At 37.7% G+C, this 22,994-nt stretch overlaps 1 protein-coding gene across 8 annotated transcripts in view; it reads left to right on the top strand.

Moving 5' to 3' along the window:
- TTC39B (tetratricopeptide repeat domain 39B) overlaps nt 1–22,994 on the top strand; it is a 181,268-nt gene that overhangs the window by 144,414 nt on the left and 13,860 nt on the right. For 7 of the 8 annotated variants that reach the window (XM_073345444.2, XM_073345443.2, XM_073345448.2 and 4 more), the window contains 10 exons: nt 1,813–1,877; nt 2,029–2,134; nt 3,609–3,674; nt 5,580–5,688; nt 7,759–7,826; nt 7,921–7,980; nt 8,913–9,074; nt 10,229–10,320; nt 10,989–11,109; nt 12,089–12,200. In XM_073345444.2, coding sequence (XP_073201545.1) covers nt 1,813–1,877; nt 2,029–2,134; nt 3,609–3,674; nt 5,580–5,688; nt 7,759–7,826; nt 7,921–7,980; nt 8,913–9,074; nt 10,229–10,320; nt 10,989–11,109; nt 12,089–12,200 — 961 coding nt within the window. The remainder of the gene's footprint in view (nt 1–1,812; nt 1,878–2,028; nt 2,135–3,608; nt 3,675–5,579; nt 5,689–7,758; nt 7,827–7,920; nt 7,981–8,912; nt 9,075–10,228; nt 10,321–10,988; nt 11,110–12,088; nt 12,201–22,994) is intronic. The other variant, XM_073345447.2, reaches the window with a different exon arrangement.

The raw sequence follows: 22,994 nt of genomic DNA, 5'->3' as shown, positions 1-22,994 counted from the left end.
TTGCGGGGAAAGAAAGGCTATACAGTGAATAACTGTTTGTTTATTTAATAGGAAATAAATGAAAATTCAACATGCTATCCTACCCTACAATTTGTTTTCCATTTAGATACATAGATATATTTTAAATAATATATCTGCTCACCTCATATCCCTTTGTCCTGTGGTCTAAGACATGTTGTTATATCAGTTCATGACACTGATGGACCATCGTTAAGTATACTGGTCACTGGACACTGGTCACTAATCATGAGTATCAGGAGGGTGGAGCATTCCTGTGATTCACCTATCAACAGTGCATTGCTGCACATAGATGAAGCAGATGGGAACTTCCTTTCTGACTAGCAGTATTTCAGTTGATGCTGATCACATAGCAGCATTTCCTTTTTTGTTCTCTGGTTCATATACAGCTGAAACAGTGCTAGCTACCTTATAGGAATGTATTACAATCATAAGCTAGTTGTGTTCATGTTGGGTTTATTATGAGGTGTATATCCTGAAGCCAAGTGTCTTCACCAACTGCAATTTGCATCACTAGTCTACTAATGCCCACCCTGAAGTGGTTTATAACTGTTAGAAAATGGCTCATAAGTCTTTTGTAAAAAACACTTTTAGGTTCTATCTTTCCATAATGAAAAGCAATTCCTAGTAAAATGATGAGAAAATAATAAGGGAGAGGTTGTAAATACCTTCTTTTTACTATTTTGAATATATTTGGGTGTGGGTAGATGCATCTCTCTCTCTCTCTTTTTTTTTTAAACGTCATCGGGTTCCATTTGGACCCCTAGCCCTTCTCCGAAAGCTCAGCAGCTATTTCAGAAGCAATTTTTTCACCCAGAAGCCAACATTAATTAGCTTTGTTTAATATAAATTAGTTTGTACTAATATAGTTTTTGCACTAGAAAATGAGTTAAGTTGGCTGAAAGGGCCACACATTTAAGGGGAGGGAGCGATTTAAAATTCTCACATTTTCTCCATTAGCCTATTTGCCCCATTTCCCCCAACTCCAATGGGATTACTGTTAGCAGGCTCAAGGTCTTAAAATAAATATTAATTAAGGAGAAAAAGATAAAACTAAACCAAAACACCCAGCAACCCATCAGTGGATTTAACTGAAGAGTGAAACTTAAAAAGCTAAATGAGTTTGGATGTTAAGCCTTTATAGAATGAAATTTTTCTGTGGGAAAATTCAAAATAAAGAGTAGGTATAGTTACATTTCTACAGAAAGTAACATATAATGTTTTGGGAAATATCTATTGTTTGCTGTCCTACAGCAACCCAAGGCAAGTTGGAGTTGCTACTGATCAGCCCGTGGAATTCATCTGGTTGGGGACGCTTTGGGATCTCCTCTGTATTGTTCTCTGCTCATGTATACATATTTTAGAGCGCACACTTTAGAAACTCTTTCTAAAAAGTTCCTGTAGCACCATCTGGTGGAGAATTTCTTATTTCAGGCAATATGTTGCTGAAGTGCTTTCTTCTCTCTTAGCCCTATTTTTTGTTGATTTTCACTTCTTTTTAACTTGTTTTTTATTTAAAGCATGTCATTCAAAATACACAGAAAAATGTCTCCTGGACAATTCAGCATATACTGTGTAATCATTTGTAAGACTAAAGTTAATTACTGAAAAATGTTTTTTTGTTTTTTAAATTTTATATATTTATTATTTATTTTTATATATTTATTATTATCTTTATTAGTTGTCAAAAGAAAGATTTAGTTAAAAGGAAACAATTTCTTAGAAATATGTTGTGTACAACTTCATAATGGAAAACAAATTGCACATTTTGCACACACAAATTGTTTTTTCCAGGATGAAAATATGATCAACTTTATCAAAGGTGGCCTCAAAATTAGGACAAGTTATCAAATATACAAGTAAGTTGTTACAATACGTGTGGTCACATTTAGCCCTGGGGTAAGCAGGTGCAATTTCATTAGTGCCATATTCTTTTTAAAAAATTACATTGGTCTAATTTTTGTTGTCATCACCTCTCACTTGTATTTTCTTTTTCTTCTCTGAATTAAGAGAATGCCATCAGGTGCTACAGATGACTCAGGGCAATAAAAAAAAAAATGAAACCTACCATCAGTTTGAAGGAGGAGTAAAACTTGGAATAGGAGCATTCAATTTGGTATGTTTTTAGAATTTGAAACTGTAAAAAGACCATTAGGTAGAATCTAATTTACTGGAGTTTATGTGGACATAATGTTCTATATTAGGTTACTTACTTTGCGGAAATGAAAGTTTAGTCTAAAGTGCCATCACTTTATAAATGAGACAGTCTTGTAGTGCAGAGTGGGTGGATTTTGCAGGCTCATGTGGTGACCTTGTAGAACCTTTATTCAAAGTGGCAGTAGTAGGTGGTGACTTCTTCTTGCATGCCTGCTATTTTTTTACAACTTCCTAACCTATTTTAAAAAAAACATATTGAACATAGAAACTCCGGTGTCTGCATTGTGTGCTGAAGCTACTGTTAAAGAAAAAATACTGTTTCTGACAATATATAAAAGCAATATACTGCAGCCATCACTAGATAAGCTAATATGGACATCTGTATTTTAATATTTTTATTGTTGTATCCTGTCCTTAGATGCCCTCCTTTTGAGTTAAGCAGTGATCACAATGGTCCCTTCTGGCCTTACAATCTATAAATCTAGGTGTCTGCACTAGTAATTTATTTCAAATGTCTGATCATTGCATTACCACTCATGGTAATAACAGTGAGAGTACTAATGTAGACTAGTTGCTCTCATGTTAATCACTATGTCATTTAATGCTATTTAAAGCAGGACTAGACAATATAGTCCTAAAATACAAGAAACCAGTGGCAGCCTGATTATACTAGCATTCCTTGTTGCTACCATCAGTGGAGGTTCCCCAGTAGGAAATTTGAAGGGGAAAAAAAAGTCTTATCTAGACAAACAGACCAATTATAAACTAAACTAAACTGAACTGATCCTCTCCAACACTGGTCATCAACCAGACCTTCCTTTTGATATGTTTATTAAAAAGTTGTTTGCTAACCTTAAAAGTTTTCCATTGTATTCCATGTGGGGCAAAGATGGACAACTAGTTCCATCCTTACAAAATAGGCACAATGAGAACTTTCCAAGGTGACAGTGTTAAATTATCTGATTGGAAATGCTAAAAATGTTTTTTAAAGGAGGAATGAAAAAAAAGACTATTTAGATGCTGGTGCTACCACAATAGAAAGAATAATATAGGCACTATAGTCAATATTAAAATATTTCACCCTCACCCAAATTAACCCACAATTTATTGACATTGCAAATCAGCCTGAAATAAGAAGTCATCATCTTGAGAAAGCACGGTGTGGTGTGGTCTTGTGGCTTCCATGATGCAAGACCAAGTGGGAGCTGAAATGGTGTCACACATGTAAAGTGGTTGCACAATGCCTGATCATGCATGTGTACTTCAAGATTTTTTTAAAAGTGTATTTATATTTGTATTTTGATATTTTTCACGCTGTTGAAATGGTTGTGGATTTATAGCAGTTTTTAGAATTTGTTTTCTTTTTAATATTGCACATAAGGTTTGTATATTTGATTAAACTCTCATTTTTTTCTCTTTGTTTGATATTGCAGATGCTGTCCCTTTTACCAGGAAGGATTCTCCGACTTCTGGAATTTATTGGGTTTTCTGGCAATAGGGTATTAAATTTGATTTTAAAATGTTAGTGCTTTCTCTGGTGGAGTGTGGAAGGATTTAATTTTAAATGTGTAAAGTGAAAGGTACGGTACATTTAAGTCAGCTTTTTTACGTTTGGTCTTTTAAATGCCCATCAAAAATATTAATGATAGGTAAAAATTGTTCCTTTAGGTACACACTGAACAAATGATGGTGCATAAATTCCACCACTCCAGGACTAGCCCTGGGAGACGTTGCCTTTGAGGCACAGTTTCCTTCCTACTTCCCCATTGCCTCAAGGAGAGGGTAGTAATTTTCTGCTGGCCTAAACTAGCAGCAAATTCCTACATCTTCCCCACCAGCCATTAGAAGTGTAGCCCAGGCCCTGTCTATTTCCCATCCCTCTTGCTCTGGGAGGAAAGATTTGTGAGTGCACAGCTCTACCTTACTCATGTGTGCCCAATCCCAAGAGTATGGGGCCTACTCAGAGGCATAAGGAAGGTTCTTACTCCTTTCCCCCCATGTGGGAGAGTACTCCAAGTCATCATCTAGCCCTTTATGTACGTATCCTCTCCTCATGTACATTCCTTTTAAAACTCCCTTCTGCCTTGCTACCTACAAGAAATGGGTTAAATAAACAATATAAAAAATATCAGGTAGCTAAATTTTGAAATGTGCATGGGACACAGCTGAGTCACTGTAGGATTGTATTACTGTTACCTTTCCCACAGCTATTGCTTGTGATATGTAAAATGAGAATGTAAGCTATTCATGACTGGTAATTGGTTTTTACAACAACAGATAAAAAGACAAAGTACACCCTAGGGTCCTATCAGAATAATATTAATTAATTAATTAATTGATAATCCAGAAGGAATCAAAGCTGAAACCTTTTGAGATATTATCATCACAACTTGTTAAGCTACAGAACAAATTTAGGCACTGTACCAAGCATCTAAACATTAGATGTTTAGAACTCCTTTTAAACGAACACCAGTTCAAAAAGCAAAATTGTTAAAATCAAATTTGTGCACACGGATGCTGGATTTCATATTCTAAGAGCCCTTTATTGTATGGAAAAGCCCTGAGCTAGCCTGACTGCTCCTAAAGAGAGTTGAGCAGGCATGGAATGGGCAGGGAGCAGCTGCTCAGACTCTTTACAGTCAGAACCATGTAAACTGCGGGTGGGGCAGAGACTTTATATAAATGAGCTCCCTACCTCCCTGACAAGGTCTCCATAGATTATAATACTTCTCTTCAGCATTCACAGGACATTGGGAGTTGCTGCAAATGGAGCATAGAAGTGGGGGTGGGGTGTAATCTATTGGGAAAGCAGTTCAGTGAGGGCCTCCCAAAATATTATCTGATGGTGGAAGAGGGTTGAATATTTCAGGGGTCTGTGGAGGAGCTGCTGCAAAAGGGTGGATAGGAGGAGGGTCTCTGCCAAAGTGTGTCAGTGAGAAAGGTGAACATGAGTGGAAGGTTTCTGCCTAGAGGTGAAAAGAGGGAGTATTTCATTGTGTGTGGGATTCCTATCTGAATGCATATGGGCTACAGGTGTGAATGGGAATGTTGGGGGAGGTCCCCAGCCAGTGGATGGGGCCGAGAAAGGAAAAGGACACCAAGGGCTTGATCCTGCAAGGCACTGAGTGCTCTGTTCCCATTCTACTAGTGGATTTAAGCACATTCTTAATTTTAAGAAGGGGACTAGTCCCATTGATTTATCCCATTGTTCCTCCCATTGGGAGAGTGGGTCATTCAGGATTTGTGCCAGGTAATAAATTAAGAGATCAGTATACCTAAAAGGAAAAATGAAATGATTGAAATTTCTGTTGAAATTTGACTGCTTAAAATTATATCATTTTTATTAAATTATCACCTTTAATCTATTTGATAACTAAATCTCTACATATTTGTGATTTCTATAGAACTTGGGCCTCCATCAGCTGCGGGAAGGTGCCTCCGGTACCAGTTTGAGGGCCATACTATGTACTTTTACCCTGCTGGTATATCATACTTACGTCTCTTTAATCCTTGGTAAGAACTGGAATATAGTTCCTGGATTATGTGACATTGTAAACATATTGTGAAATATTTCATACTCTTTTGTAAATTTTTATTGACTCACTGTTTAGAAAAAAAACTGGAATAATGGGATTATTAAATTTATATTAGGACATTACATAGTTTAATGCTGAAAATATTGAAAATAAGTAGGGGAACAAATGTGTACTACTATATTAAACATTTATTTATCTGCTTGCCTCTTTCTCTGTGTGTGTGTGTACACACACATGTATACATATTTGTGTATATGTGTATACTTTTGTCTGTTTATAGGCCTCCCTATGTTATACCAATAAAATAAAAACCAGCAGGATCTTATTAAAGGGAAAAAGGCAAAATACCACATTTATTGTGAATACAGAAAGAATCATAGTAAGCAGTTAGTTATAGCTATAACATTCCATTCAATCTCAGATTTATTCACACATTCATTCATACAAACACACACACATACACACCCACACACACAGGTTCTGCAAGGTTGTTATCATAGTTACCAGCCTTAGAGTTGCTCATGCCAAGCCACTGGCCAGGTGGCCTGGACATGAGGAGGGAGCAGGGCCTTGTCAGATGCTCATCTGATGCTCCTGGAAGTTGGTTTGCAGAATCAGACCCCAAAGTTCTCACTTTTTAGAGTCTATTTTTATAGGAATTTCTTCCTATGCCAGTCTATGGGAATTGCTTCATCATGCTGTTGCTGAATCAATCAGCAGATAGCACATTCCTGACGGCTCCAAGATGTTATCTTGTTCTTTGGTTCTCCCATCCTTGAGGCTGTTGGGTGGATTCCAGTCTGCCCTCCGGGGGGGGTCGTCTGGTTATTTCCACTTGATGCCTTCTTCAGCCGATGGACACTGGATTCTTAGGCTGGCACCTCCCTGATCATTCAGTTATTATCCACACCAAGCATCCATCCACATACATCCTCTATCTCTATTTTAATCACAATTGTTAATACAACAAAAGGGTGGGGAGTCTCTGGGTGCTGTTTCTGTTGTTAGAGTATTGCTTTGAGTCTCTCTCTCTTGTGAATTGCTTTGAGAATAGACTCTGTCTTAGAATGTACTAACACAGTTAGCAGCTTGCAAGTTTCACACATAGAGGGAGAGAAACAGTACCAAAAACCAAGAGACCTCTTAATTAGTAATACCCTGGAATTTAAACTCTGGGGAATCAAACTCATTTGTGATTTTAATACAGAACTTCTTTAATATGATCCAACATAACCCTAGATCTGAAGGGAAAATACAGGAGGGATGGAGAGAAAGAACCACAAAGATGATTACCTTTTATTTGTATTCGCTCCCCCTGCCCCCCATGAAGTATATCTTCAAGCTCATACCTGTCAAACACACACATTTCACAAAGATTGCTGGGGCATACAAGCCAGATGCTGAACCAAAAGGCAGAGCCTGATGAGACCAGAGACTGGGAATTTGGGACGGTACTCTAGCTAGAAGGTCAGGAATGTATGTGGTATGAAGCCCTTAGAACTTCAGGCTCCTATAAAATTGGTCAGGTCACTTAGGTTTAAAGTCACAATTAGGTTTACCTGTGTTCCCGATGTATATTTGCATCTTTGAACTTGTGAATATTCCTCCCATTTTTCTAGACTTGTCAGGAAATTTAGAAATTTGTCATTTTGCCCCAGTACCATCTGCTGTTGATTATTGAGATGAAAATTAGGAAGTGAGTGGAATGAAGAAGTTTTTCCTAACTTTCTGACAAGATTAAACTAGGATTGTTGTTTGTATTAAAAAAAAAAAAAGCCCTAATGAAGAAATTCATTTTAAGACAGTTTGTTTGTTTATTCTGCTCCATTTGTACTGGGGACATTTATTACCCTAAAGGTGATTAATGGTTCGAGGATGTGATTTTGTTTTTTAGTGAAACTCAATATAATAAAATAATAATTTCCCCTTTTATATAGCCAAAGACTGTTCACGAATCTTCTAGTCAAACTGTAATGTAATTTGGAGATTAATCTGTAAAAATCTGCTTTGCTCTGGTGAGACTGAGCTTCTTTTGTGATGATTGTAGGTATAGGGGAAGCCAACCTTCAGGAAGCAGAGACTCTTCTTGAACCCTACCTCCAGAAGTTTCCAAATGTGCGTACTCTTGATATATTTTACAAAAACAAGTAATAAATACTCCCATGATTAAAGTAGGGATTATTTATTTGTTTTTTCTTTTCCTCTCAAGGGTTCCATCATTTTGTTTTATGATGCCAGAATAGATATACTGAAAGGAAATTTTGAAAAGGTAATTAATTGTTATTCATTTATTATTAATTTTTTATTATCGTAGTTCTAGATTTGTGTACTGTGTAAGACTTTGGGATAAATTCAGTGCTTGCCTTGCTCAGCTTAGTCGTCCCATTGATTTTAATTGGATAGATCTCTCTGGTTTTCTCTCCATTTGGGTTTGGGAAACGATGGTACAATAGAGTTTATTCCAGCCCTTGAGGTGGAACAGTTTCACAGTCTGGGTGACAGGTTTCAGAGTAGCAGCCATGTTAGTTTGTATCTGTAAAAAGAAAAGGAGTACTTGTGGAACCTTAGGGGCTAACAAATCTATTAGCGCATAAGCTTTCGTGAGCTACAGCTCACTTCATCGGATGCATACAGTGGAAAATATAGTGGGGAGATTTTATATACACAGAGAACATGAAACAATGGATGTTACCATACAGACTGTAACAAGAGTGATCAGGAAAGGTGAGCTATTACCAGCAGGGGTGTGTGTGTGTGTGGGGAACCTTTTATAGTGATAATCAAGGTGGGCCATTTCCAACACTTTACAAGAACAGTAGGAGGAGAAATAAACAAGGGGAAATAGTTTTACTTTGTGTAATGACACATCCACTCCTAGACTTTATTCAAACCTAAGTTAATTGTATCCAGTTTGCAAATTAATTCCAATTCAGCAGTCTCTCGTTGAAGTCTGTTTTTGAAGTTTTTTTGTTGAATAATTGCCACTTTTAGGTCTGTATTCTTTTTACAGTCTGGGTGATGAATGAATTTGCCTTGCCTTTGTGACTTCTCTAGTATCTAGCCCATTTATTTGCCCAAGATGTTGGGGAGAGGATTTGGCTCATTAGTTAGCTAAGTAGCTATAGTTCTCATGTTGTACTGTAATTAGTAAAATTATCATTTCCCTCTGTCATTATTCTATTTTACTGAAATGAACTGTAGGCACAGTCAAAATTTCAAGAATGCGTTGCTGCTCAGCAAGAGTGGAAACAGATTCATCACCTCTGTTATTGGGAACTGATGTGGTGCTACTCATTCCAGCAGAAATGGCTTCAAGCATATCGGTATGCAGACCTGCTCTGCAAAGAGAGCAGGTGGTCTAAGGTAAATGGGCAGGTGGACATTATGATGACATGGCGGTAGCCACTCCGTAGTTAAGGGTGAATTTCAGTTTCCATAATGAGCCCAATTTAAATCCATAAACAAAAGAACATTGGCCTTAAAAATATTAGGTTCAGTGTGTGGCAGAGGTAGACTTTTGCTCTCAAATTTGAAGTAAACTAGTAAACAACGAGTTTGTGAATTTCAACACCATATAAATTGAGATGTTCACCAGAGACCAAAAAAAGAGAGAGGGAAAAACAAAGTTCACTGGATTAATTTAATCAAGATCTAATGTACAAGAACAAAAGTTAGTTGATTAAACTCCTATTTTAAAAGTTACTAAAAAGTTAATCAAATAGTACTATCCAAACAGCTAGTCAGCGTCAATGAGCTTAAAATAAGAAGCTCCAGCACAAAAAAAGAAAAAAAAAGTCTCTTACCCTTTTCCTTGCAAATAGACACCTCAAAATGAAAACCAAAAATGAAGCCAACATTCAGAAAATACTTGAACATACGTCTTTTATTTTTGTCAAAACTGAATACTATCTTCTGCTTGGGGTGTCTGTCTTGCTTTTGCCAAGAAAAATGAAGAGAATACTATATCCAGTTGATACTTAAGTGAAGCTTACAAGTTTCATCCTTTGAAAGTGAATAGGAGACTTATGAATTTCCACAAGTTTCATTGCAAATTCCACTTACTGCTCTTTCCAGTGAAGTTCCTTAGACAGACAACCTGCTTGGATATGGGTTCATGGGAGTATGTTGAGAGATGGGCCTAACAAAATCCTTGAATCAAAACACCCCCAAACTATGGAATAGGCTGGTCTGTCATCTGTGGAGTGAGGCTGTTTTCTTTAATTTATGAGTTTACATAATAAATTTTAATTTACATGTTTGGAAGAAAAAGCTCTCTTAAAATATTTTATTTTAATTTGTCAATATTAATCATTGATGAATTTGTTGAAAATGGAATTTGGTATAAATCAAAAGAAAAAGGAAACCTGCGGCGTGGTGTGTGTGGGTGTGTGTTACAATTGTTCTCTTGCCTCACTGCTGAAGGAAGGATGCCACGCTTGATAAACCAATGCTCTGATCTAATATTGCAAATCATTTCCTAATATAATGTTGGGGTGGGATTTGTTTGTTTTGGGTAGGCAATATATGTATTCCAGAAAGCTGCAATTTTGTGTATGCTTCCAGATGAGGATGTGAAAACAACTGGAGAAGATATTGTATCTTTGTTCAGGTAAACTTTTATATTCTTACTAAACGGGTAGAGCAGCTGGACATATATAGCAACACTGAGTGCCATAGTGTGGTCCCATGTGGATGCTCATTGTTAAGGTGTGGAAGGCCTAGAAAACCAGTGACAAAAGGCTGAAGCTCTGGGCTAATATAGTATGATGGGCTTAATCAGGATTCATTTATTTGGGAAATCAGTTTAACTGGAACACCTTTTGAGGAACTGATTTTTCTCAATCATAGTGAATACGAATGACAGCTGTTTAATTGGGATAATATTAGCAAACATTTAGCCAGCATCTGTTGGTTAAGTGGTGTAAACCTTGGTGTAAAGGTTTATGCTTAAACTTTTAATACAAAAGTTAGCAAATCTAGTGAAAAGAAGTAAAGATCAACTAAAGATTAAATGAAGTGATTATCACTCGTGTTCTTGCATTTTTATTTACATATATTTTATTTTGTTTAATTTATATGTTTTACGACTTTTTTTGGATGTTGCTTTCTAGGTGAGACACTTTTACCATAGTAATCCTGATCATTGGCTGGGAACCACTTGTCAAAGACACGGGAATAGAAACTACTTCATGTGTTGAATTGGAGTGTTTCTATTTTATAAATAGAGAAACATGTTATAATTATTACTTTGTTTGTTATCTATTTTTCCCCATACAGACAAGTGGATGGTCTAAGACAAAGAATTGCAGGAAAATCTATCCCAACAGAAAAGTTAGCAGTGAGGAAAGCTCGACGCTATACTGGTGCTCAGCCGGTGAAGCTCATATTACCTGCCCTGGTATTGAAAGCTGCCTTCTTTCAGTTTGGTTTAAATAACAGAATAAGTACTTATATCAAATAGGAAAAAGAACAAACTTTCAGGGAAAGTGTTGTTTTTCAGTGTTGTTAAAATTCTGGTTACCTTTTCTCTTGAGAACCTTTGGCACCATCATCATATGGAGAAAGGATTTCACATTTGGCTGTGGGGGTGGCCATTGCCATCCATGTGAAAATCCACCAAAAACTGGCCAAATTATAAACCTTTGAAAAATCTCAGTTCAAATATGTTCAGTAGTGACTTCTTAGAATTCAGCATCTAAAACCTCTGAAGATTCCACCCTAACTGGGCACACTCTAGTCCCTCACAACTTCCATGTCTGACTGGACTGAGCATGTTCCATCCCCACATAACTGCTCCAGGCTGGTCACTGGAACTGAGAGCACAGACAGTCGCTCTCAGCGACCCTCTGCTAGCACACACTCACTGTGGATGAGGAAGCTGACTGATTCAAATACAGAGGGAACAAGAGCCAAATTGAGGGGAAATCTGCATGGTGAATCTACGGGTTCTGACACTGCTGATGAATCATCTGGGTGTTCATATGATCCCAAATGATGGAATTTCTGGGTTTTTAGTTTTCCTTTTAAAAAAAAAATCTAGGGAACAACACACACAAACTGTGTTAACATTGTTAAGGTTGCAATGTCAAGCACTCATAACTTAGGAACTGCCAGAATTAAGGTTGCCTGTGCAACCTTGATTTGCCTCTCTTGTGTGTATGTGTTATGATAAAGTCTTTAATTACATGATCATATACTATTTTTTCCATATTTACGATGTGTCCAGGCAACCTTAATTCTGGCACTTATTAACTTTACAATTATATATATAGTGTGGGCATGTGTGCTGAAAAAGACATCATTAGCAGCCATCCAAATTATACTGTTGGCTAAATGTAGATATTGATCCAAGGGATTGTTCTTGTTTCTTTTGTCAGGAAATGATGTATGTCTGGAATGGATTTGCAATTGTAGGCAAAAGGGCTGACCTCACAGAAAGTTTACTGATAACAATTGAGAAAGAAGAAACTGCTTTACAGAATCAAACTAGTAAGTAGTCATTTAGGGTAAGAAAGTAAAAAGCTATTCAGAAACCTTGTCAGTTAAGTTTTTTGTACCATGTTCATGTGTCTTGCAAGGAAAGAACTGGCTCTGGATATAAACTCCCCGGCTGATCTCATGGAATGTAATATTTGCTGTAATTATGGTTCACAGTAGTATCTTTACTTACTGGTACTTCTAAAATGTCTTTCAAAATCAGGTTTCAGAGTAACAGCCGTGTTAGTCTGTATTCGCAAAAAGAAAAGGAATACTTGTGGCACCTTAGAGACTAACCAATTTATTTGAGCATGAGCTTTCGTGAGCTACAGCTCACTTCATCAGATGCATGCCGTGGAAACTGCACCAGACTTTATAACATTCATAAACCAGTCGGAGAACACTTCAATCTCTCTGGTCACGCAATCACAGACATGAAGGTCGCTATCTTAAAACAAAAAAACTTCAAATCCAGACTCCAGTGAGAAACTGCTGAATTGGAATTCATTTGCAAATTGGATACTATTAATTTAGGCTTAAATAGAGACTGGGAGTGGCTAAGTCATTATGCAAGGTAGCCTATTTCCTCTTGTTTTTTCCTACCCCCCCCCCACCCCCCAGATGTTCTGGTTTAACTTGGATTTAAACTTGGAGAGTGGTCAGTTTGGATGAGCTATTACCAGCAGGAGAGTGAGTTTGTGTGTGTATGGGGGTGGGGGGGATGTGAGAAAACCTGGATTTGTGCTGGAAATGGCCCACCTTAATTATGCACATTGTAGGGAGAATGGTCACTTTGGATGAGCTATTACCAGCAGGATAGTGAGTTTGTGTGTGTGGTTTTTGGGAGGGGGGTGAGGGGGTGAGAGAACCTGGATTTGTGCAGGAAATGGCCCAACTTTATTATCATGCACATTGTGTAAAGAGTTGTCACTTTGGATGGGCTATCACCAGCAGGAGAGTGAATTTGTGTGGGGGGGTGGAGGGTGAGAAAACCTGGATTTGTGCTGGAAATGGCCCACCTGATGATCACTTTAGATAAGCTATTACCAGCTGGACAATGGGGTGGGAGGAGGTATTTTTTCATATTCTCTGTGTATATATAAAGTCTGGTGCAGTTTCCACGGCATGCATCTGATGAAGTGAGCTGTAGCTCACGAAAGCTCATGCTCAAATAAATTGGTTAGTCTCTAAGGTGCCACAAGTACTCCTTTTCTTTTTTCAAAATCAGGTTGACTCCAAAAGGAGAGCATGGAAAACCGAGGAACTTGGGTATATTTTGGCAAGATGATGTTGGGTCTCAGAGAGAGAATTCTATCTCTGAGGAGTGATCTCTAGAAAAGGAACCAAATTGATCTTCCTGGAAAAGTCTGAAAATATTTAACTCATATTCAAGACATTCTTCCATAGTGTAACTGCATTGTGGAGGACACTGATGGATGATGAGTGGAACTTGACTAATAGTAAATGACATGGCAGTATCAATGGAGTCACCTGCCACACCCACAAGAAAGCTAAAAATAGTAGTATTGCAATGAGTACTAAAAGACAATAAAATTTAGCTATTGACTGTAGAGAGAGTTTGTGGCTCTTGGAAGTGTGAATATTCAAAATAAATACTTTCAGACTCAAACAGCTGGTTCATAAATTAATAATAATTATATAAGATGAAAAGAAAGGCATATAAAAATAACACATGCACTTCAAAAGCTAATGGCTGTATTCACTTTCCCTGACTCATGTTTTCTCCGATGGACACTTTTGCCTGTTAGGCAAGCAACACAGCTTCACCCATTGCTGTTTTGCCTCAGCAGTACACCTTTCTACTGAGTTCTAGTATTAAAATGAATTGTATGGAGAATATAAGTACCCCACATCAGTTTTCTCATGAACCTTAGCTACTCAAACAAATAAAAAGTTTGTTTATTTCTTCATTAATGTTCTATTTTAAAAAACCCTTGTTTAACACCAATATTTTAACCACACTTTTTCCAGTCATTTATAATAGAAATCCCCCATCCACCCCCAGATAAAAATGTCTGTGATTAAGTAATATATCATTAGTTAATGTGTGCACAGTGTTTTGAAAATACAAAGCACTATAGATGTGCTAACTAATAATATTATTAGACATAGGGTCACAAAGTTTGTACCTGAACCGTAAAACCCTCAAGAGTTCAGAGGTGTTCAGGATCCTCAGTTATCGTATAAGCCCATTCTAATTGCTGCTAGTAATAAAATCCCCTACATTTAAAAAAAATAATGCCAAAATACCTCCACCTTAAGGTATAAAATTTCAGCCAGGCCAAGGCTTTAGTAAAGCAGCCAAAAGCATTGAAGCCCCAACCTGGAGAAGCTAACCTGTAGAACTATAAACAGTCCTTTGAACTCTGGGCTACAGGTAATAGCCAGGGAGAGATGGCAAAACAGTCTGAAAGCAGGAAATGGAAGGAATGTAATATCCTGGGTAGTAAAGAAAACCAAAGAGGTAAGTGGACAGCATGTGAACCCAAATTCTAATTATACTCTAAATAATGGTATCAATAATTACACCACCTGTTCCTATGAGATTTTAATCCCTAATGAATAGAGAAAAGACACCCAAACAAAAATCCATCTACAACAGGTCAGAAATCAATATTAAAGGCAAGTCCACTATCCCATCTCTAAATACTTCTCTTTCAGACAAAGCAAACCCAAACATGCCTCTCTCTCACTGAGTTTAACCAAAGTAAAGCATTGACTTTCTGCCTGAGAATTGATTTTTTTTCTAGTTTCCGTCCCTAAATATCATACTGTATTTTCAACAAAATAACTCTAATGCAGTGGAGGAAGTACCCATCACCATGGTTGCAAATCTGAAGGTTGAAGGCAATTTGGGTGACAGTGATCATGAAATTATAGATTAAATGATTCTAAGGAAAGGAAGAAGTGAGAGTAACAGAATAAGGGCAATAGACTTCAAAAAGCAGACTTTAACAAACTCAGAGAAGTGTTACATAAGTCCCCTGGGAAGAAAATGTAAGGGATAAAGGAGTTCAGAACAGCTGGCAGTTTCTAGAGGAGACCATATTAAATGTACAAGTGCAGACTCTCCTAATGTGAAGGAAAAATAGGAAGAATATGGTTCCAACAGGAGCTCTTTAACGAAGTGAAAATCAAAAAGGAATCCCACAAAAAGTGGAAACATGAACAAATTGCTAAAGAAGAGTACAAATGAATAGCACAAGTATGTACGGACAAAATCAGAAAGACGAAGTCACAAAATGAGTTATACCTAGCAATATACCTAGCAAGGGACATAAAATGCAATAAGAAGAGGCTATTTAAATACATTAAGAGCAAGAGAAAGACACGGGAAAATGTACATCTTCTAGTGGGGAAGGAGAGATAATAACTAATGATCTGTAAGGCTGAGGTGCTTAATGCCTATTTTGCTTGAGTCTTTTCTAAAAGAGTTAATGGGTACCAGATATTCAACACAATTAGTATTAACAGCAAGGGGAAGGAATGCAAGCCAAAATAGGGAAAGAAGAGGATAAAGAATATTTAGATAAGTTAGATGTATTCAAATAGGTAGGGCCTGATGAAATTCATCTTAGGGTACGTAAGGAACTAGCTGAAGCAATCTCAGCACCATTAGCAATTATCTTTGAGAACTCATGGAGAACAGGTGAGGTCCCAGAGGACTAGAGAAGGGCAAACTTAGTACCTATCTTTAAAAAGGGGAACAAGAGGACCTGGAGAATTATAGAACAGTCAGTCTAACTTTGATACCTAGAAAGATACTGGAACAAATTATTAAACTTTAAATGTGTAAGCACCTAGAGGATAATAGGGCTATAAAGAATAGCTAGCATGCATTCCTCAAGAGCAAATCATGCCCAACCCAACCTAATTTCTTCTTTGATAGGGTTAAAGATATGGGGGAAGCAGTAGACATGATATATCTTCATTTTAGTAGGCCTTTTCTTGCAGTCCCACATGACATTCTCTTAAGCAAATTAGGAAAATGTGGTCTAGATGAAATTACTGTAAGATGGGTGCAAAACTTGTTGAAAGGCTCTACTGAAAGAATAGTTATCAATGGTTTGCTGTCAAACTGGGAGGATGTATGTAGTGGGGTCCCACAAGGGTCAGTCCTGTGTCCGGTTGTATTCTATATTTTCATCAATGACTTGGATAATGGAGTGGAGAGTATGCTTATAAAAATTTGCAGATGACACCAAGGTGGGACTGGTTGCAAGCACTTTGGAGGACAGTATTAGAATTCAAAATGACCTTGACAAATTGGGAAGCTTGTCTGAAATCAACAAGGTGAAAGTCAATAAAGACAAATTCAAAGTATTACACTTAGGAAGGAAAAATGAAATGCACAACTACAAAATATGGAATAACTGGCTAAGTGGTAGTACTGCTGAAAAGGATCTTGGCAGTTTAGTGGATCACAATCTGAATGAGTCAACAGTGTGATGCAATTGCAAAAAAAGCCTAATGTCATTCTAGGGTGCATTTACTGGAGTGTAGTATGTAAGACACAGGAGGTAATTGTTCTGCTCTACTTGGCACTGTTGAGGCCTCCGCTGGAGTACTGTGTCCTATTCTGGGCACCATGCTTTAGGAAAGATGTGTATAAATTGGAGAGAGGCCAGAGGAGAGCAATAAAAATAATAAAAGGTTTAGAAAACCTGATCTGTGGGGAAAGGTTAAAAAAACTGGGCATGTTTAGTCTGGAGAAAAGAAGACAAAGGGGGGACCTAATAACAATCTTCAAATAAGTTAGGAGCTGATTTAAAGAGGACTGTGATCTATTGTTTTCCATGTCCACTGACAGTAGGACAAGAAGTAATGGGCTTAAACTGCAGCAAGGGAAATTTAGGTTATTTATTAGGAAAATCTTTCTAACTATAAGCATAGTTAAGCACTGAAATAGGCTTCCAGGGGAGGTTCCAGGTTTAAGAAAAGGTTGGACAGACATCTGTCAGGGATGGTCTACAATAGAGAGACAAGGTGCAGGACGAAATATCTTTTATTGGACCAACTTCTGCTGGTGAGAGAGACAAGTTTTCAAGCTTACAAAGCTCTTCTTCTGGTCTGGGAAACATACTCAGAGAATCACAGCTAAATGCAAGGTGGACCAGATCGTAGCACATATTTCAAGGGATCATTCAAGATGAAGTGGCTGTTAACACCCCTCCAGTCACAGCGGGGAAAGGCAGCTGGGGTTGTTGTTAGTGAGTTATAGATTGTTGTATTAACTCATAAATCCAGTGTCTTTCTGCAGTCCATGATTTTTAGCGTCTAATAAAGTTATGAATTTAAGCTCACAGGCTTGTCTTTTGAAAGTGTTGTACAGATTTCCTTTGGGGATGAGGACTGATATAGAGTTATTGCTTAGTGAAAAGTGTTCACCCACAGGTGATGAGCCTGTGAGCTTAAATTAATAACTTTGCTAGACATTAAAAATTATGGACTGAACAGAGACACTGGATTTATGGTTTATGACTGGAGGGGTGTTAACGGGCCACTTCACCTTGAAGCGTCCCTTGAAATACATGTTAACTTCTGCTAAACGATCTGTTCCATCTTGTATTTTGGTATGGCACTCTGGGTACAATTCCCAGACCTGAAGAAGAGCTCTGTGTAAGCTCAAGCACTTCTCTCTCTCAGAAGTTGGTCCAATAAAAGATATTACCTCACCCACCTTGTCTCTTTTTAATATCTGGGACTAATGCAACTACAACAACACTGCATACAGCAAGGAATGGTCTAGGCTTTCTTGGTCCTGCCTCAGCACAAGGGGCTGGACAGGATGACTTCTCAAAGTCCCTTTCAGCTCTACTTTTCTATGATCCTGTGCTCTGTTTTTTTCTTTTACTGACATAAACCCCTAAAATTTGGAATTCTACCATAAACCTTACGGATTTAGCATGGCAAATATGAAACTATAATTTTATTTTTTTGCTTCCCCAAAGTCTTTCAGAGTTATGACTCAAGAGTCTCCAGTTATGACTTGCCCACATTTGAAATGTAGACTGTATGTTAGTGTATAAAGGGACCTTGTCACCTAGAAATGGACAATTAAAGATTTAAAAGAAATTTCAAGTCTTACACCTGTCCTTGAGTCCTCCTGCCAATTTCTGTGGTTTTTCAGTTGCATCTTACTATTTTAAAATGTCTTTCTCTCCCTGAGCTGAGGTGTTCCTTCTCTGTGTTGAGCCTTCTCTCCAGGTAAACTGCCTCCTGTATTGCTTACTTTATAACATTATGCCTCAGTCTCTTCTCTTTCTCCTGGAAGCACTTAGCATGACACCCTTTACCCATTGTCTTGGCTCAGCCTAGGATGTTATCTATGAAGTAAGAGTTGTGTAGGTGAAAGGCAAGGGCTGGCATCCAGCTCTCAGCAGGGCTCTGACCAGTGAAGGATGGGGTGAAGGACAAGCAGGCAAATCACACAGATAGCCTGGATTGTTTTATATGTATAGTCACCTGAATCATTCAGTGGGTAATAGAACCCTCTGCATATTGTAGACAAATGCGATACTTTCCATAAATCTGCTAGTGTGACATGAAAGTTCATAATTTGTAACCATTAGGAAATTAATATAGCTATTAAATGTATATAATTTAAAGATTAAAAACATGCTTAGTAAGTTTCAACAATAAAATCTAGTAAATATAGTTTTTTGACTTGACTACACCCAGTCTGAATGTGGCCCACTGTTACGCCTTCATCCATTGTCAAAACGTTCATCTTCTACCAATTCAGTCTCGTACCACTCAGATCTTAAGTGATTTATTTACTGTTGCATGCCACTTTACAACCAAAATGCAAATACATTTAAGACAGACATTTGCAGATAAAATGATGTTAATATGATGAGTTCTTTTGTACAATCTTTTTGTTCACTATCCAGACCTGGACACTAAGCTATAAGACCAGATGTGTCCCTCATAATCAGTTGAATTAGAGAACGTGTCTCTTGAAAAGAAAAGCATATGGTCTGTCAGAGTACTTTGTTTCATATCATATATAAAAGTTTTATTTGGATATTTGTATGCAGTTCTGTTTGCACAACGAAACTTTACTAAAATTCATAGGAAGGAGCAGACAGAGAAAAAGAAAATATAATTTCTGAAGTTGTGAAATGGCTTGCAGAGACATTCTACCAATCCACCATCATTCCCATGTATTCTTTCCCAAATGAAAATAATGTATTCATAATTTAAAAGAAAATCTGAAATATTTTGGGTGATGGTCTTGCAGCTTTATTATATACTCAGAATAGAATTCACATAGATACAGCCAGACTGCAAGAAGGTTCTGTCTTCCATTTATTGCCATACTGTCGGTATTAACTTAATGTAATCTTTAAGTGATATTATAATGGTAGCACTTTGACTTACTAGTTTTTATCTCTGGGAGGAAATTTCAGGAACAGAGCAGTTGAAATAAAGACAGTGAAGACTGACAGCAGTCAGTATCTGCCCCCAGCAACTGCAAGAAATCAGTCCCTGTAGGAGACATTGACCTGATTTTGACATTTGATCACTGCTCAGTTTTTCAAAGGAATGCAAAATAGCCAACTCACCTCACCATACCTACATGTACCTGCTAGTGAAAAACATGGACTTTTGCATCATTATATAAAGGAATCAAAACTAATATTTAAAAGCAGACAAAAAATCTTACAGTGCAAAATATTTTATTTCAAGTTGCTTTTGTCTTCCATGTTTTCAGAACTGTTTGTATAGTTTTATTTGGCAGACCATTTTTAAAAAATTGATGTAACCTCAGAGAATTGGTAATTATTTGTAAACAAGATGATCTGAAAGGAGTGTGTTTTGTCTCCTGAATTATTGATGTATGTGCAGCCATCTGTTTGTCCATATGTGTGTTTTCTTTCCTTTTCTTCACTGCAGCCAACAAATATTATAAGCCAAGGCAACAAGAAAGGGGACTGCACTTGTTATTACTTTACTTATGAAACACTTCACAAAACTCCTTCATGTGATGTCTTTGGTCCTGTTGCACAGATGCTGCGTCTGCATAAATCTTCTTTGTTAAATTTACTCGCTGTTGGAGTTCTGCTAATGCAGCTCCTCCAGTGGTGGTAATGGTGGGAGCACTAATAATGGCTTCCATCATTTTAACTACCATATCTTGTCACCCTGCTTAGAATTCTAGAGGAGCGGATAGTAAAAACAATGGCAGCCAATATACACAAACACTCCTGTTGTTGGCTCTGGTAGAGTTGCACCAATAGTTTGGAATGGTGAGAGATTTTAAGAAAAAACGTATCCACGTGGTGAATTACTGCGCAGCAAGCCAGGGTGTGAATCTACTGGACACACAGTACCAATTCATGTGGACCCAGCTACAGCACAGTGAATGTCCTGGAGTGTGGGTTAGCATAGCATGCTGAGCTTTGAAGTAGTAGTATGTTACATTTTTTCACCAAAAAGGTTAATAGCAATTGGACATCTAACATAGTGAATGCCAGTGAAAATGACATAGGATAAGAGGCTAAAATAGGAAAAGAACAAGCTAAAAATTACTTAGACAAGTTATATGTCTTCAAGTCACCAGGGCCTGATTAAATACATCCTAGAATACTCAAGAAGTTGACCGAGACGATATCTGAGCCATTAGCAATTATCTTTGAAAGTCATGGAAGATGGGAGAGATTCCAGAGGACTAGAAATGGGTAAATATAGTGCCAATCTATAAAAACGGGAAATGAGGACAACTTGGGGAATTACAGACCCGTCATCTTAACTTCAGTACCCAGAAAGATAGTGGAGCAAATAATTAAGCAATCAGTTTGGAAACACCTGGAAGATATTAAGGTGATAAGTAACAGTCAACATGGATTTGTCAAGAACAAATCATGACAAACCAACCTAATAGCTTTCTTTGATAGGGAAACAAGCCTTATGGAGAGGAAGGAAGTGGTAGATGTGGTATATCTTGACTTTAGTAAGGCTTTTGATACTGTCTCACATGACCTTTTCATAAACAAACTAAGGAAATACAACCTTAGATGGAACTACTATAAGGTGGGTGCATAACTGGCTGGAAAACCATTCTCTCAGTGTAGTAATCAGTGGTTCACAGTCAAGCTGGAAAGGTATATCTAATATGGTCTCACAGGGATCAGTTCTGGGTCTGGTTCTGTTCAATATCTTCATCAGTGATTTCGATAATGGCATAAAGAGTACACTTATAAAGTTAGCAGACGATACCAAGCTGGGAGGAATTGCAGGTGCTTTGGAGGATAAGATTAAAATTTAAAATGATCCGGACAAACTGGAGAAATGGTCTGAAGTAAATGGAATGAAATTCAATAAGGACAAATGCAAAGTACTCCACTTAGGAAGGAACAATTAATTGCACACATACAAAATGGGATATGACTGCCTAAGAAAGAGTACTGCAGAAAGGGATCTGGGGGTCATAGTGGACCACAAGCTAAATATGAGTCAACAGTGTAACACTGTTGCAAAAAACCCAAAACATTCTGGGATGTATTAGCAGGAGTATTGTAAGCAAGATACAAGAAGGAATTCTTCCTCTCTACTCTGTGCTGATTAGGCGTCAAATGGAGTATTGTGTCCAGTTCTAGGCGCCACATTTCAGGAAAGATGTGGACAAATTGGAGAAGGTCCAGAGAAGAGCAACAAAATGATTAAAGGTCTAGAAAACATAACCTATGAGGGAAGATTGAAACAATTGGGTTTTTTTTAGTCTGGAGAAGAGAAGACCGAGGAGGGACATGCTAACAGTTTTCAAATACATAAAAGGTTGTTACAAGGAGGGGGAGAAAAATTGTTCTCCTTAACCTCTGAGGATAGGACAAGAAGTAATGGGCTTAAATTGCAGCAAGGGCAGTTAAGATTGGACATTAGGCAAAACTTCCTAACTGACAGGGTGGTTAAGCACTGGAATAAATTGCCTAGGGGTGTTGTGGAATCTCCATCATTAAAGATTTTTAAGAGCAGGTTGGACGAACACCTGTTGGAGATGGTCTAGGTAATAGTCCTGCTATGAGTGCAGGGGACTGACTAGATGACTTCTCGAGATTCCTTCCAGTCCTATGATTCTATGTTAGGCTGCACCCATAGACTTTCACTGCACTGTAGCAGTGTTCACATGGTACATTACAGGTTTCAGAGTAACAGCCGTGTTAGTCTGTATTCGCAAAAAGAAAAGGAGGACTTGTGGCACCTTAGAGACTAACCAATTTATTAGAGCATAAGCTTTCGTGAGCTACAGCTCACTTCCTCAGATGCATATCGTGGAAACTGCAGCAGGCTTTATATATACACAGAGAATATGAAACAATACCTATTCCCACCCCACTGTCCTGCTGGTAATAGCTTATCTAAAGTGATTTCCAGCACAAATCCAGGTGCTGGATTTGTGCTGGAAATCACTTTAGATAAGCTATTACCAGCAGGACAGTGGGGTGGGAATAGGTATTGTTTCATATTCTCTGTGTATATATAAAGCCTGCTGCAGTTTCCACGATATGCATCTGAGGAAGTGAGCTGTAGCTCACGAAAGCTTATGCTCTAATAAATTGGTTAGTCTCTAAGGTGCCACAAGTCCTCCTTTTCTTTATGGTACATTACAGTACAGCAGTCTGCTGTTCAATAGATTGATACCTTGGATTCCTGCATAGTAACTTGTGGTGTGTGCAGAGTCTCAGATTTATTAACTGTGGGGCTGATTCTGCAGTTTCTTGTACCCAATATAAAGTTTGTGTAAAATGCTTCCGTTTTGATTAGATAAGAGTTTGTGTTTAC

The sequence above is a fragment of the Lepidochelys kempii genome, chromosome 5 (genome assembly GCF_965140285.1).
Source record: "Lepidochelys kempii isolate rLepKem1 chromosome 5, rLepKem1.hap1, whole genome shotgun sequence".
Taxonomy (NCBI): Eukaryota; Metazoa; Chordata; order Testudines; family Cheloniidae; genus Lepidochelys; species Lepidochelys kempii.
This window is presented reverse-complemented; position numbering and strand designations above follow the sequence as displayed.